Source organism: Phyllobates terribilis, unplaced genomic scaffold (assembly GCF_046119375.1).
Source record: "Phyllobates terribilis strain yellow unplaced genomic scaffold, ASM4611937v1 Scaffold_13__5_contigs__length_258822181, whole genome shotgun sequence".
Lineage (NCBI taxonomy): Eukaryota > Metazoa > Chordata > Amphibia > Anura > Dendrobatidae > Phyllobates > Phyllobates terribilis.
The window spans coordinates 196,537,180-196,552,807 of NW_027362773.1; the positions used below are offsets into that span (position 1 = coordinate 196,537,180).

General features: G+C 48.9%; 1 protein-coding gene across 1 annotated transcript in view; it reads left to right on the top strand.

The window, feature by feature from the left end:
• Window positions 1-15,628, top strand: part of ADAMTS18 (ADAM metallopeptidase with thrombospondin type 1 motif 18) — a 206,695-nt gene that overhangs the window by 148,474 nt on the left and 42,593 nt on the right. Inside the window, exon 14 of the mRNA XM_073659152.1 lies at window positions 7,073-7,203. Coding sequence (XP_073515253.1) covers window positions 7,073-7,203 — 131 coding nt within the window. The remainder of the gene's footprint in view (window positions 1-7,072; window positions 7,204-15,628) is intronic.

The window sequence follows — 15,628 nt, forward strand, 5'->3', positions numbered from 1 at the left end:
TTAAAAAGTGCCAGTACACTCACCTGTGAAGGTTGTGTACGTCTACACAACCAAGATTAAGCGTGTAATTAATGAGGCTCCGGGTCACCTCTATTTGTAGTACCGTCCTGTCGGTGTTTGCCTCGCAACTCCGTGCTCCTCAAGTGGTCACACGATCCTGCTGGACCAGATACCACGTCACCGCAGGTCCTCAGTAGTTTAACCCGGTGGTTGGATACCGCAGGTCCTCAAACATCCAAATAGACCAGGCCGCTCCTGCCGCTTTAGCTCCGCATGGAGATATCTCACAAGTAAACAATGGTGCAGCGGTCTCAGGGAGCGCCAAAGGAATACTGGACAATTTAGTAGATGTCAACCGACTTTTATTCTTCCTCCAATACCACTGCCACAACGCGTTTCAACGGTCTAAGCCGTCTTCATCACCTGAAGAATAAAAGTCGGTTGACATCTACTAAATTGTCCAGTATTCCTTTGGCGCTCCCTGAGACCGCTGCACCATTGTTTACTTGTACACAGATAAAGACCCACCCCCTTTTCCTATAGACAGACAAAGACCCTCCCCCTATTCCTATAGAGAAACAAAGACCCCACTCTTTCTATAGAAAGAGAAAGACCCTCCCCCTCTTCCTGTACAGAGACAAAGACCCTCCCCCTCTTCCTATAGACAGACAAAGACCCTCCCCCTCTTCCTATAGACAAAGACCCTCCCCCTCTTCCTATAGACAGACAAAGACCCTCCCCCTCTTCCTGTACAGAGACAAAGACCCTCCCCCTCTTCCTATAGATAGACAAAGACCCACCCCCTCTTCCTATAAACAGACAAAGACCCTCCCCCTATGCCTATATAGAGACAAAGACCCCACTCTTCCTATAGACAGACAAAGACCCTCCCCCTCTTCATGTACAGAGACAAAGACCCTCCCTTTCTTCCTATAGATAGACAAAGACCCTCCCCCTCTTCCTATACACAGACAAAGACCCACCCCCTTTTCCTATAGACAGACAAAGACCCTCCCCCTATTCCTATAGAGAGACAAAGACCCCACTCTTTCTATAGAGAGACAAAGACCCTCCCCCTCTTCCTGTACAGAGATAAAGACCCTTCCCCTCTTCCTATAAACAGACAATGACCCTCCCCCTCTTCCTATACACAGACAAAGACCCACCCCCTCTTCTTATAGACAGACAAAGACCCTCCCCCTATTCCTATAGAGAGACAAAGACCCCCCTCTTCCTGTACAGAGACAAAGATCCTCCCCCTCTTCCTAAACACAGACAAAGACCCTCCCCCTCTTCCTATAGACAGACACAGACCCTCCCCCATCTTCCTATAAACAGACAAGGACCTTCCCCCTATTCCTATAGAGAGACAAAGACCCTCCCTCTTTTCCTGTAGAGAGACAAAGACCCGTCGCCCCTTCCCGTTGAGGAACAAAGAACCACTCCTTCCTGTTGAGAAACAAAGACCCTCCCCCTCTTCCTGTACAGAAACAAAGACCCTCCCCTCTTCCTATAGACAGACAAAGACCCTCCCCCTCTTCCTATAGACAGACAAAGACCCTCCCCCTCTTCCTATAGACAGACAAAGACCCTCCCCCTCTTCCTATAGACAGACAAAGACACTCCCCCTCTTCCTATAGACAGACAAAGACCCTCCCCCTCTTCCTATACACAGACAAAGACCCTCCCTCTCTTCCTATAGACAGACAAAGACCCTCCCCCATGCCTATATAGAGACAAAGACCCCACTCTTGCTATAGACAGACAAAGACCCTCCCCCTCTTCCTGTACAGAGACAAAGACCCTCCCCCTCTTCCTGTAGACAGACAAAGACCCTTCCCCTCTTCCTATACACAGACAAAGACCCACCCCCTTTTCCTATAGAAAGACAACGACCCTCCCCCTATTCCTATAGAGAGACAAAGACCCCACTCTTTCTAAAGAGAGACAAAGACCCTCCCCCTCTTCCTGTACAGAGATAAAGACCCTCCCCCTCTTCCTATAAGCAGACAAAGACCCTCCCCCTCTTCCTATACACAAAGACCCTTCCCCTCTTCCTATAGACAGACAAAGACCCTCCCCCTCGTCCTATAGACAGACAAAGACCCTCCCCCTCTTCCTGTACAGAGACAAAGACCCTCCCCCTCTTCCTATAGACAGACAAAGACCCTCCCCCTCTTCCTATACACAGACAAAGACCCACCCCCTCTTCTTATAAACAGACAAAGACCCTCCCCCTATGCCTATATAGAGACAAAGACCCCACTCTTCCTATAGACAAAGACCCTCCCCCTCTTCATGTACAGAGACTAAGACCCTCCCCCTCTTCCTATAGATAGACAAAGACCCTCCCCCTCTTCCTATACACAGACAAAGACCCACCCCCTTTTCCTATAGACAGACAAAGACCCTCCCCCTATTCCTATAGAGAGACAAAGACCCCACTCTTTCTATAGAGAGAGAAAGACTCTCCCCCTCTTCCTGTACAGAGATAAAGACCCTCCCCCTCTTCCTATAAACAAAGACCCTCCCCCTCTTCCTATAGACAGACATAGACCCTCCCCCTCTTCCTATACGCAAAGACCCACCCCCTTTTCCTATAAACAGACAAAGACCCTCCCCCTATGCCTATATAGAGACAAAGACCCCACTCTTCCTATAGAAAAAGACCCTCCCCCTCTTCATGTACAGAGACTAAGACCCTCCCCCTCTTCCTATAGATAGACAAAGACCCTCCCCCTCTTCCTATACACAGACAAAGACCCACCCCCTTTTCCTATAGACAGACAAAGACCCACCCCCTTTTCCTATAGACAGACAAAGACCCTCCCCCTATTCCTATAGAGAGACAAAGACCCCACTCTTTCTAAAGAGAGACAAAGACCCTCCCCCTCTTCCTGTACAGAGATAAAGACCCTCCCCCTCTTCCTATAAACAGACAAAGACCCTCCCCCTCTTCCTATACACAAAGACCCTTCCCCTCTTCCTATAGACAGACAAAGACCCTCCCCCTCTTCCTATAGACAGACAAAGACCCTCCCCCTCTTCCTGTACAGAGACAAAGACCCTCCCCCTCTTCCTATAGACAGACAAAGACCCTCCCCCTCTTCCTATACACAGACAAAGACCCACCCCCTCTTCTTATAAACAGACAAAGACCCTCCCCCTATGCCTATATAGAGACAAAGACCCCACTCTTCCTATAGACAAAGACCCTCCCCCTCTTCATGTACAGAGACTAAGACCCTCCCCCTCTTCCTATAGATAGACAAAGACCCTCCCCCTCTTCCTATACACAGACAAAGACCCACCCCCTTTTCCTATAGACAAAGACCCTCCCCCTATTCCTATAGACAGACAAAGACCCCACTCTTTCTATAGAGAGACAAATACCCTCCCCCTCTTCCTGTATAGAGATAAAGACCCTCCCCCTCTTCCTATAAACAGACAAAGACCCTCCCCCTCTTCCTATAGACAGACATAGACCCTCCCCCTCTTCCTATGCGCAAAGACCCACCCCCTTTTCCTATAAACAGACAAAGACCCTCCCCCTATGCCTATATAGAGACAAAGACCCCACTCTTCCTATAGACAAAGACCCTCCCCCTCTTCATGTACAGAGACTAAGACCCTCCCCCTCTTCCTATAGATAGACAAAGACCCTCCCCCTCTTCCTATACACAGACAAAGACCCTCCCCCTATTCCTATAGAGAGACAAAGACCCCACTCTTTCTATAGAGAGACAAAGACCCTCCCCCTCTTCCTGTACAGAGATAAAGACCCTCCCCCTCTTCCTATAAACAGACAAAGACCCTCCCCCTCTTCCTATAGACAGACATAGACCCTCCCCCTCTTCCTATACACAAAGACCCACCCCCTCTTCCTATAGACAGACAAAGACCCTCCCCTATTCCTATAGAGAGACAAAGACCCCACTCTTCCTATAGAGAGACAAAGACCCTCCCCCTCTTCCTATAGACAAAGACCCTCCCCCTCTTCCTATACACAAGGACCCACCCCCTCTTCCTATAGATAGACAAAGACCCTCCCCCTCTTCCTATAGAGAGACAAAGACCCCACTCTTCCTATAGAGAGAAAAACACCCTCCCCCTCTTCCTGTACAGAGACAAAGACCCTCCCCCTGTTCCTATAAACAGACAAAGACCCTCCCCCTCTTCCTATACACAATGACCCACCCCATCTTCTTATTGACAGACAAAGACCCTCCCCCTCTTCCTATAGTCAGACACGGACCCTCCCCCTCTTCCTATATACAGACAAAGACCCTCCCCCTATTCCTATAGAGAGACAAAGACCCTCCCTCTTTTCCTGTACAGAGACAAAGACCCGTCACCCCTTCTCATAGAGGGACAAAGAACCACTTCTTCCTGTTGAGAAACAAAGACCCTCCCCCTCTTCCTGTCCAGAGACAAAGACCCATCCCCCCTTCCAGTAGAGAGACAAAGACCCTCCCCCTCTTCCTGTACAGAGACAAAGACCTTCCAACTCTTCCTATAGACAGACATAGACCCTCCCCCTCTTCCTTCTACACAGACAAAGACCCACCCCCTCTTCTTATAGACAGAGAAAGACCCTCCCCCTATTCCTATAGAGAGGCATAGACCCTCCCCCTCTTCCTATACACAAAGACCCACCACCTCTTCCTATAGACCGACAAAGACCCTCCCCTATTCCTATAGAGAGACAAAGACCCCACTCTTCCTATAGCGAGACAAAGACCCTCCCCCTCTTCAATAGACAGAGAAAGACCCTCCCTCTCTTCCTATACACAAAGACCCACCCCCTCTTCCTATAGACAGACAAAGACCCTCCCCCTCTTCCTATAGAGAGACAAAGACCCTCCCCCTCTTCCTATAGACAGACAAAGACCCTCCCCCTCTTCCTATAGACAGACAAAGACCCTCTCACTCTTCCTATACACAAAGACCCACCTCCTCTTCCTATAGATAGACAAAGACCCTCCCCCTCTTCCTATAGAGAGACAAAGACCCCACTCTTCCTATAGAGAGACAAAGACCCTCCCCTTCTTCCTGTGCAGAGACAAAGACCCTCCCCCTCTTCCTATTAACAGACAAAGACCCTTCCCCTCTTCCTATACGCAGACAAAGACTCTCCCCCTCTTCCTATAGACAGACACAGACCCTCGCCCTCTTCCTATAGACAGACAAAGACCCTCCCCCTATTCCTATATAGAGACAAAGACCCTCCCTCTTTTCCTGTACAGAGACAAAGACCCATCACCCCTTCTCATAGAGGGACAAAGAACCACTTCTTCCTGTTGAGAAACAAAGATCCTCCCCCTCTTCCTGTCCAGAGACAAAGACCCATCCCCCCTTCCAGTAGAGAGACAAAGACCCTCTCCCTCTTCCTGTACAGAGACAAAGACCCCCCAACTCTTCCTATAGACAGACATAGACCCTCCCCCTCTTCCTATAGACAGACACAGACCCTCCCCCTCTTCCTATAGACAGACAAGGACCTTCCCCCTATTCCTATAGAGAGACAAAACCCTCCCTCTTTTCCTGTAGAGAGACAAAGACCCGTAGCCCCTTCCCGTTGAGGGACAAAGAACCACTCCTTCCTGTTGAGAAACAAAGCCCCTCCCCCTCTTCCTGTACAGAGACAAAGACCCTCCCCCTCTTCCTATAGACAGACAAAGACCCTCCCCCTCTTCCTATACACAGACAAAGACCCACCCCCTCTTCCCATAGACAGACAAAGACCCTCCCCCTATTCCTATATAGAGACAAAGACCCCACTCTTCCTATAGGCAGACAAAGACACCCCCCCTCTTCCTGTACAGAGACAAAGACCCTCCCCCTCTTCCTATAGACAGACAAAGACCCTCCCCCTCTTCCTATACACAAAGACCCACCCCCTTTTCCTATAGACAGACAAAGACCCTCCCCCTATTCCTATAGAGAGACAAAGACCCCACTCTTTCTATAGAGAGACAAAGACCCTCCCCCTCTTCCTGTACAGAGATAAAGACCCTCCCCCTCTTCCTATAAACAGACAAAGACCCTCCCCCTCTTCCTATAGACAGACAAAGACCCTCCCCCTCTTCCTATAGACAGACAAAGACCCTCCCCCTCTTCCTATACACAGATAAAGACCCACCCCCTCTTCCTATAGACAGACAAAGACCCTCCCCCTATTCCTATATAGACAAAGACCCCACTCTTCCTATAGAGAGACAAAGACTCTCCCCCTCTTCCTGTACAGAGACAAAGACCCTCCCCCTCTTCCTGTACAGAGACAAAGACCCTCCCCCTCTTCCTATAGCCAGACAAAGACTCTCCCCCTCTTTCTATAGACATTCAAAGACCCTCCCCCTTTTCCTGTAGAGAGACAAAGACCTGTCTCCCCTTCCCATAGAGAGACAAAGAACCACTCCTTCTTCCTGTTGAGAAACAAAGACCAGCCCTCTCTTCCTGTAGAGAGACAGAGTCCTAACCCCACTTCCAGTAATTCAGCTCAATGTCTCTACTGCTAGAGGCTGATTACACCTGACAACAGGCAGCAAGTTAGACAGATGTGAGATGCCTCGTGGCCGACACATTGGAGTCTTTTTTCAGAGTTTAAAAAGACAACATACATTTTTAATAAAATGATTTTCAGATTTTTTTTATCTATCCCATTATCATTCAAATGAGATCAAGTTGTCAGAAAGTACTGGGGCAATTTTTTTCTTTTCTTTCCCAACAGTAGAAAAATTGCTGCAAGTATCCGTTGCAGCCTTCTAGTATCTCATCTATGGTCCGCCACCTTAAGTTTAGTAAAAATCCAAAAACATTTAATATAACTTGTCAGACAAACTGAGTTGAGTTTGGCTGAGGTTCTAAAGGATTTTCAGGACCCCTCAAATCTATTGTGACATCTAGACCAAAAGGCGTAATAAACGTTGCCATTATCATTGCAGACACAACATATTAGAAATAAGGTCTAATAAGTATCGGATCTTAGTGCGTTATCTCCATTGATATATGAATTGTATGACTCAAGAAAATTGATGATAGTTCTCATGTAAATCTCTTATGTCTGTTCCAGAGGAGAATATCTGCAAATTGTACTGTACGGCTGAAGATTTTGACTTTTTCTTTGCGCTGTCCAACAAAGTAAAGGATGGAACTCCGTGCTCTGCCAATGGACTCGACATCTGTATTGACGGCAGTTGCGAGGTAAAGCTTTTGTACATAAATTACCAATTACCAAGCTGGCAGTGTCTTGTATTGAGACTAGTCATCCAAGACGCATAGTCCCCGGACAGCTTTTAAAAGTATGTTTTCTCTGAAAGGCCACAACATTTCTGTCTTAAAAATATACAACTGCAGCAACACAGCCAGTGTCTGATTCATGCTGTCCATAGTTATTAACTCTAAGGCGTAATGACACTACCAATTTTGGGTGATCGTGGGTTGTTCTGCTGAAAACTTGATGCTGTATGGTGACAGAATGTTGGTATTAACAATCAATATTCCTCATACAGTTTTTGTTTGAAGTTGACATATTTGGTTGATCGGTGCTCACCAATGAGCCAAATCGGGTAGTTTTAATGGGCCTTTAACTAAATAGCTCCACTAGCTAAATATACTCTGGTGTCATCTCAGGAGACCTCTACTAAGGTATGAACTTTAGCACCTTGAGTTTAAGTGGTTGACCAAGTTAGAAATTCACCTTATTGTGTATTTTTACTTACATTTGTATGTTTTAAAGGGTTCTTCTGCTCTTTATTAAAAATTTACTAATGGAAAACCATCCTGATAAAAGAATTAAAGAAGTCACACTTAAGCCCAGAATCTGCCCTTCATTCCAGTACTGCTACTGTGATGTTCTCCTTGCTGAACCTGAAGTGAAGACAATACAACTACCAGTGACGTGACTATTGAGGCCACTGATAGGCTGGAGAGTCAGGTAATTGGTGGAAAGGAGACCATTGGAGCCGCAATGCTGGAGCAGAAGATAGATTCCAAGGGTAGGCATGGCTTCTTTAACACCTTTAACTTATTTATGTGGTAAGTTGGCTCATCAAGGTGGTTCACTTGGTATGATGTTGGTTCCTTAACAAAGGATTTTATGGACTATAACGATTAGTCAGTTTAATTCTGATGAATGGTCTTAGTAAATTCCCTTCAATATGATTTCTCTGGTCCTCCTCAGTCAACTTAGTTTTTCCAGAGTTAAAGGAATTGTCTCATGAACACTTTTTGACATGTTGACTTTACTTTGGATCCACTCTAGTAAAGCAGCTCTTGCTCAAGAATTACTTGACCAGACTTTAATCTGAGTAGCTGGCGCATAGAGGATGAGCGATTCTCCCAAAAATTAATTTAGGCAGATTTCCTAGAATAGTTTGGCAGATTTGAATTGACCCCCTAAAAATTCACATCTGCCCCAAAATGACTCTCTTTGAACCTCAAAGCATAATAAACGGAGAGCAGGCAAGGGGTAGTAAAATAAAATAAAAATTATACATATCCAATGCTTACCCTCACCTGTCCTGCCGCAACAGTTTTTGACGCTCCTTCAGATCCTTCTTCAGTCCTTGGTCTTTCATTGCTGACTAGTCCTCACATGGTCATGTGTGTTGCCCCATGCAATCATATGAGGTATGGAAAGTATCATTGACATCAATGCCATGCTTTACCCCCACTTGACTGCATGAGGAAGCACACATGACTATGTGAAGACTAGTCAGCGTCGGAAGACTCGTACCGAAGATCGTTCTAAAGAGAAGACTGATCAGAAGAGGAGACTGCTGTGGTAGGACAAGTTAGAGACGGAATTAGGACAGGTTTAACACTTACAATTTAACCCCTTCCTGGCCTTCAATATAATCAAGCAAAATGATCTCTGGTTGGCCGCCATTTTGCTGGATTTGTCCAAATACAATCACCAAAAATTTGGATTCTATTACATTTTTCTGGAAATTCGTAAGGAATTCAAACAATTGCAAATCAATTCGCTCATGTTTGCTGCCACGTAATATAACATTTTAGCTGCAGAGAAATGGCTGGTCATGGTGTGCTCCAATTGTCATGCAGGGTGAAGGAAAGACTAAGTGCACATCGACGGAAAGAGGTGGAGGAAACCCAAACACTAAGGAAAGAGGGAGTGGAGACCCTAGGCAGGTCTGACAACACCCTGTCTCCCCTAGCGTCCCTAAATAGGTTCCGCACCTATTGCCGAGCAGGAAACCTAATCCCTGACTGCCCCTAGCGATAGGCCATAGTTACGGAGAGGATGGGGTGAACACTAGTCAGCCCCCACTGCAACTAAAAACAAACACGTAAACAGAAAAGGGAATATACTTAGCTTGAGAAGACACCAGAGAGATCACGCCGACTATCCTCCAATGGAACTCCAAGAAGCCACTAGCCGACTACTAGTACTTCAAGCCTGGACAGAGGAAAATAGAGCTATCACCAGTGACTCTCTGGAGACACTGAGGGCATTTAAACATCCAGCAAGGGTGTGTCAATTAGCAGCAGAAATTGAAGATAACTTCTAGGTCCTAGAGAGAGCAGCATATCACTGCACTGCAGAGATGGAAAGATCAAGAAGGTGCCTGCAGAGCCAAGCACAATGGCCTGCTACAGCTGGAACCAGAATGACTGTCAGTCACACCTGACACACCCGTGAGACCAATAATAAATGTTGATCACGAGAATTTTTCTTAAAGTCCGAGAAAAGTTGATCACTGCGTTGACTTCAAAATGTCATCTTGATAAGACAACAATTTGAGCTCACCGAAATTTTATCCTAATGGCAACGGATAAGACATTTGGTTAATTTTAAATTGCTTCTATAGTATCCATATTGTGGCAAGATGACTCACTCGGCTGCAGTCGGAAGTAGACACAGGAACGGTTATGTCTGCAGGTTTATTAGGTCAATGTGGCACCCCAGGGGTCCGGTTGCCACAGTGGCATTGCCTCCCTCACAAGAGGTGATGCCATGCCTGGAAGCAAGCAGGGGTCCCCTAGTCAGGTATACTAGCATACAACACTTTCCTGGCTCCAGACCAGCAAGGGGAGCTCCTCCCCATAGCAACTGGAATCTGGAGGCGGGGTTAGTTAGAGTTAGTGAGAGGAGTGGAAGACAGGACAGCGAAGAGAAAAGACCTGGAGAGTGGAGCTGTAAGGCAGCTCACCCCAGAGAGGAGCATAGAAGAATCGGACACCGGAGTCTGAGGTTGTGGGGCACTGAAAGCCCAGCAGCGGAAACCAGAGGGCAGGAGACTGCAAGTCTCCTGGCCCCATCAGACGCCCAGAGGCTCAGCAGCACATAGGGCCCAGCACCGCCACGTGGGAGCGACACTCCAAGAAGGCCCGAGCTGCCTGCCATACGGGTGAGCACAAATACGTTTTACTCAGGGACGAGGGCCACAGCACAGCAGGGCCAAAGAGATTAGCGCAAAGGGAAGGCCTCCAACTTCACCTGGCGAGGTTGATTCCCAACTTGCTTCCAGGCCGCCCGGACTTCTACTACCAGTTAGTACCCGTGCCCCGGTCTGCCTAACCACGGCAAGTAAAGATAAGAGGAAACCGCCATTAAGTTGTGGACTGGTTATTACCTGCGCTATCCCCTGCAGTACACTGCACAGCAACATCTATAACATCACCATTTCCTGCCCTGGAGCTAAACTCTGCCTGTGGAGAGCTGAACCAACTCTGCTGCGTCATCATCAGCTCCAGAGGATCTGCACCGCAGCGACGGCTCCATATAGCCGCATACCACAGATGGCGTCACGAACATTTATATAAAACTTTAATTCCCCTTTTCTCAACATCCCCTTTTATTGACCGCCCTGGGTCACGGATTGGGTCACCGCCACTGTGACACCCCCAGCACCGACCGGCCCGGCTGCCGAGTACCCCGCGGCCCAAGGGGTACGTTAACTTGGCGTCACGAACAGGATTCACGAAGCCCGGTAAAACCGGGTTCTGTGTGCCACAAAGACTGTGTATAACTGTATAAACTGCAGCCATTACTGTAGCACATGCGGAGTTAATGATATGCGGGGTGTCCCATCGTGGACGGAGCCTCAGAATCGGTGCCAAAATAGGCCCCTCCCACTTGCATAGACTGTACCAGAGTTGTCTGTCACTCAGGCTGAAAGGTGCCAGCCTTCCCCTTTGCATCAGACTGAGGGGGAAGATTGTCGCCTCCCCATGCAGAGGGCTGTGTGATCCCATCCATCCATCCCAGCTGCCGCAGCTCTGTGCTGTGTGATCCCATCCATACAGCTGCTGGAGCCCTGTGCTGTGTGATCCCATCCATACAGCTGCTGGAGCCCTGTGCTGTGTGATCCCATCCACCCAGCTGCTGCAGCTCTGTGAATACAAGTGTGAGAAGCTGTGCAGCAAGAGTGCAGCTGTACAGTGACCTGCAGAGCAGCAGACTGGTACGTCAGCAGAAACCCAGGACCTGGCTGAGGTTCACTAGGGGGGAGGAAGATGCCCAACCTGGGAGAGGATTCAGCCGCGGGCGCGGCCGCCCCCACTGTAATGCCGTTATCAATGCCATATATACCAGGGGCGGCGTGGTTGCCCCAGTACTCAGGGGAGTTGCACACCCTGAGCGACTTTGAGGGGAGACTGTGCAGTTTGTTTAAAGTGTACTCCCTGTCTGAGGAGCAAAAAGTCAGCATCCTCATAGGCCAGCTAATTGGTGCAGCCCAGAGAGAGGTAAAGTCCTGGCCGGGCAGGGACAAAGGCATTGTTAAGGAAATACTTGCCCGGTTGAAAGATACCTTTGACACCCAGCAGAGATTAAAATGAAGTTGTACGGGTGCAAACAAAGGGTGCAGGACAGTGTGTGGGACTAGGCTCTAAACCTGCAGGAGGCGCTGCGGGCCATTAAACAGGTAGACCCCGACAGTGTGAGAGACGAGGACAGATTGCTAACTGAGCAGTTTATTGAGGGGCTCCTGTCTAACGCTCACCGGACACAGCTGCGCATTATGGCTCTGCAAAACCCTGATCTGGACTTTGCGCAATTTAAAGACAGAGCCATCAGGGTGCTACGAGAACCAACCACAGGTGGCACTGCATCCCTCCGGCACCCAGCTATCACATACCACCAGGAGGTGGCGTCCTTTTCCCCAGCACCCGTGGAGGCTGACGCGCAGCCCCTAGATAATGACCCGTCTGCAGACCTACGCCTTCAGGTCCAGGAGCTGACCAAAAGTATGGCTACACTAACCAAAACCGTGCAGGCCATGCAAGTGTCTCCGAAGGAAAAGATCCAGCTGGCTTCCAGTCCAGATGACATCCCATGGCGACGGCAGAGAAGAATTCCACCGACCAGAGGGAGGAACAGCGATCGCTACAACCAGGACGGACAACCCATCTGCCGCTGCTGTCAAAAGGCGGGGCACTTTGCAAGATTCTGAGATTTAAAATGAGCAACCCCTGGGGCAGAGGGCCAACCCCCAGGAGTAAGACGACCAGGCCCACAAAGCTGGCGAAACAAGTACGTGGGAGGACGACCGGTCCTACCTGTCGTGCTTGATGGCATCCCGATGAATGACAACAATGCCATATATCCTTTATAAATGATACTGGACTGATTCCAACATTACCCGCAGTCCAGATGAACATCTTAACATCTATGCCAACAATGGTCAGCCCTTGCCTCAGGTGGGGTATAAAAAGGTGACCATAAAGGTTGGCAGAGTAGAATTGCTATCACAAGGAATGATTATTGTTGATATTGATCGCCAAGAAAGTCATCCTATGATAACTATAGGCACCAATGTGATAGAGAATTGTCTTGGGGAAATTATTCTTTTGTTGCAGAAGGTCGCAGAGACTGCCAGTTCCAGTCAGCAGCGAGTTCTGCAGAAGGAAATCAGAGCCCTGATGAAAAGACAACAGGTAGAGCGGTCTGGAGGAGAAGTTGGCAGTGTCAGAATGAGTGATGCATTCCCCATTGCAATGCCCCCTAGGAGTGAAATGTTAATATGGTGTCGGGCAGCAATCGGTCTCAGGGGTCAAGATTATTAGGCCCTGGTAGAACCTGTGTACTCTGATAGTAGGCCCACCATCTTGACAGCCAGGGGGGTAGTCGATGTCCGCAAGGGGAGAGTACCGATACGCATCCTGAATTGTGGGGAGAAAGAGGTCCATTTTCCCCGGTATGCTACCCTTGCTAAGTTATTCACTGTCAGTAACAACGCAATAAAGACAGTGGAACCCTTGCCTCCATCCAAACCGGCGGAGTATAATGGCTTCAAGGGGCAGATGGAGGATTGGTGTCAGAAGCTACAAGTGGGCACTGACTCCACCCCTTTGCACCAAAAGCATGGAGTATACCGGGTGGTCCAAGAATATGAGCGAGTCTTCAGCAAACACCCACTAGACTTTGGGCAGGTAAAAGGGGTCCAACATCATATCCCCACAGGAGATCATCCGCCCATTAAAGAGAGGTACCGACGTGTACCCCCAGCTCACTATCAATGTGCCAAAGGAATGTTACGGGAGATGAAGGAGGCTGGGGTGATCAGAGATAGCTGTAGCCCCTGGGCAGCTCCATTAGTTCTCGTTAGAAAGAAGGATGGTACAATTAGGATGTGTGTTGATTACAGGCAGATTAACCGCATTACACATAAGGATGCCTACCCATTACCCTGAATTGAGGAATCATTAGCAACATTGAGATCAGCTAGCTATTTCTCCACTTTGGATCTCACCAGTGGGTACTGGCAGGTTCCTGTGGCAGAGACGGACAGAGAAAAGACCGCTTTTACAACACCAATGGGCCTCAGCGAGTTCAACTGCATGCCATTCGGGCTCTGCAACGCCCCAGGAACCTTCCAGCGGTTAATGGAGTATTGCCTAGGACACAAAAACTTCGAAACCGTCCTTCTGTACCTAGACGACGTAATTGTCTACTCGGAGACACATGAAGACCACCTGGAGCACCTAGCCGAGGTGTTTGAAGCCCTATCTGGTTTTGGCCTGAAGGTAAAGCCGTCCAAGTGCCACCTGTTAAAGCCCAAGATGCAGTTCCTAGGTCATGTGGTAAGCGCCGAAGGTGTAGCACCAGACCCTGAAAAAGTCACTGTGATCAAGGGATGGCCAAGTCCCTCCACTATCAAGGAAGTTCGGCAGTTCCTCGGGCTGGTAGGCTACTACAGGAGATTCATCAAGGGTTTCACCAAGATAGCGGCACCCATGCAGGACCGCTTAGTGGGCCAGTCCAAGAAGGCCAAGAACCCGAAACCTCCGTTCAAATGGGGTAAACCAAAAGACGAATCTTTCACTCGACTGAAAATGGCTCTTACTGGAGACGAAGTCCTGGCCTACCCCGACTATGGCCAACCCTTTATACTTCATATGGATACCAGCAACGTGGGATTGGGAGCGGTGCTGTCCCAGGTACAGCAAGGCAGAGAGAGAGTGATTGCCTATGCCAGCAAGAAGCTCCGGCCCACGGAAAGGAACCCCGACAACTATAGTTCCTTCAAGTTGGAGTTTTTAGCCATAGTCTGGGCTGTAACAGAGCACTTCAAACATTACCTCACCTCCTCCAGATTTACAGTCTTCACGGATAACAACCCGCTAACGCACCTGGAGACTGCGAAGCTTGGTGCCCTAGAACAACGATGCATGGCTCGACTGTCTAACTACGAGTTTACCATTAAGTATCGGGCGGGGCATAAAAACACAAATGCTGATGCGCTGTCCAGGATGCCCAACTTGCCAGATGGGGGAGAAGACCCGGAAGAGCTGGAGGAGATAGAGCTACCCGCTTTCCATCATCACGGGGTGACCCAGTGCTCCCACTGTGTGAGGGACAAGCGCTCCGCCAACACAGAGGCCACGTTCAACCCATTGCCCCACCATAGATGGGCAGAGACGCAGGATAGCGACCCGGCTGTCCGCCTGGTAAAGGAGTTGCTGACACAAGCTGACTTGCACCCTGATCCAGATGCTCCACAGGAGACCCAACAGTTGTGGAAGGAGAAGGGCAAACTGTTCATTTATGAGGGAAAGCTGTGTCGAAGAAGTATCAACTCCCGGACACACGAACTGGTCTGGCAGGTGGTAGTCCTGAAGCGGGATGCGCCAATGGTCTTAGAAGCATACCACGATGGAGCAGGACACTTAGGGTGGAAGAAGTTGGAAGTCCTGCTACGTGAGCGATTCTACTGGGTTGCCATGAGGAAAGCAATCGAGAGATGGTGTCAAGAATGTGGTCCCTGCAACCTGAGATGGAAAGACCGTGATAGCCAGAGGGCTCCCCTGCAGCCCATAATCACCAAACAACCACTTGAACTGGTAGCCTTGGGCCATGTGAAGCTAGCCTCAAGCCGGTCAGGCTATGTCTACGCTCTCACCATAGTAGACCACTATTCCAGGTTCTTGGTAGTAGTGCCATTGACAGATCAGATGGCTCAAACGGCAGCCAAAGCGCTTCAACAACACTTTTGTCGCCCGTACGGTTACCCTGAACGAGTGCTGACCGACCAAGGTCCAGCCTTTGAAGCAGAAGTGTTCCAGGAATTCTGTAACTTGTACCGCTGCAAGAAGATAAGGACGACGCCGTATCATCCCCAGACCAACGGGTTGTGCGAGAAAATGAACCAGGTGGTAATAA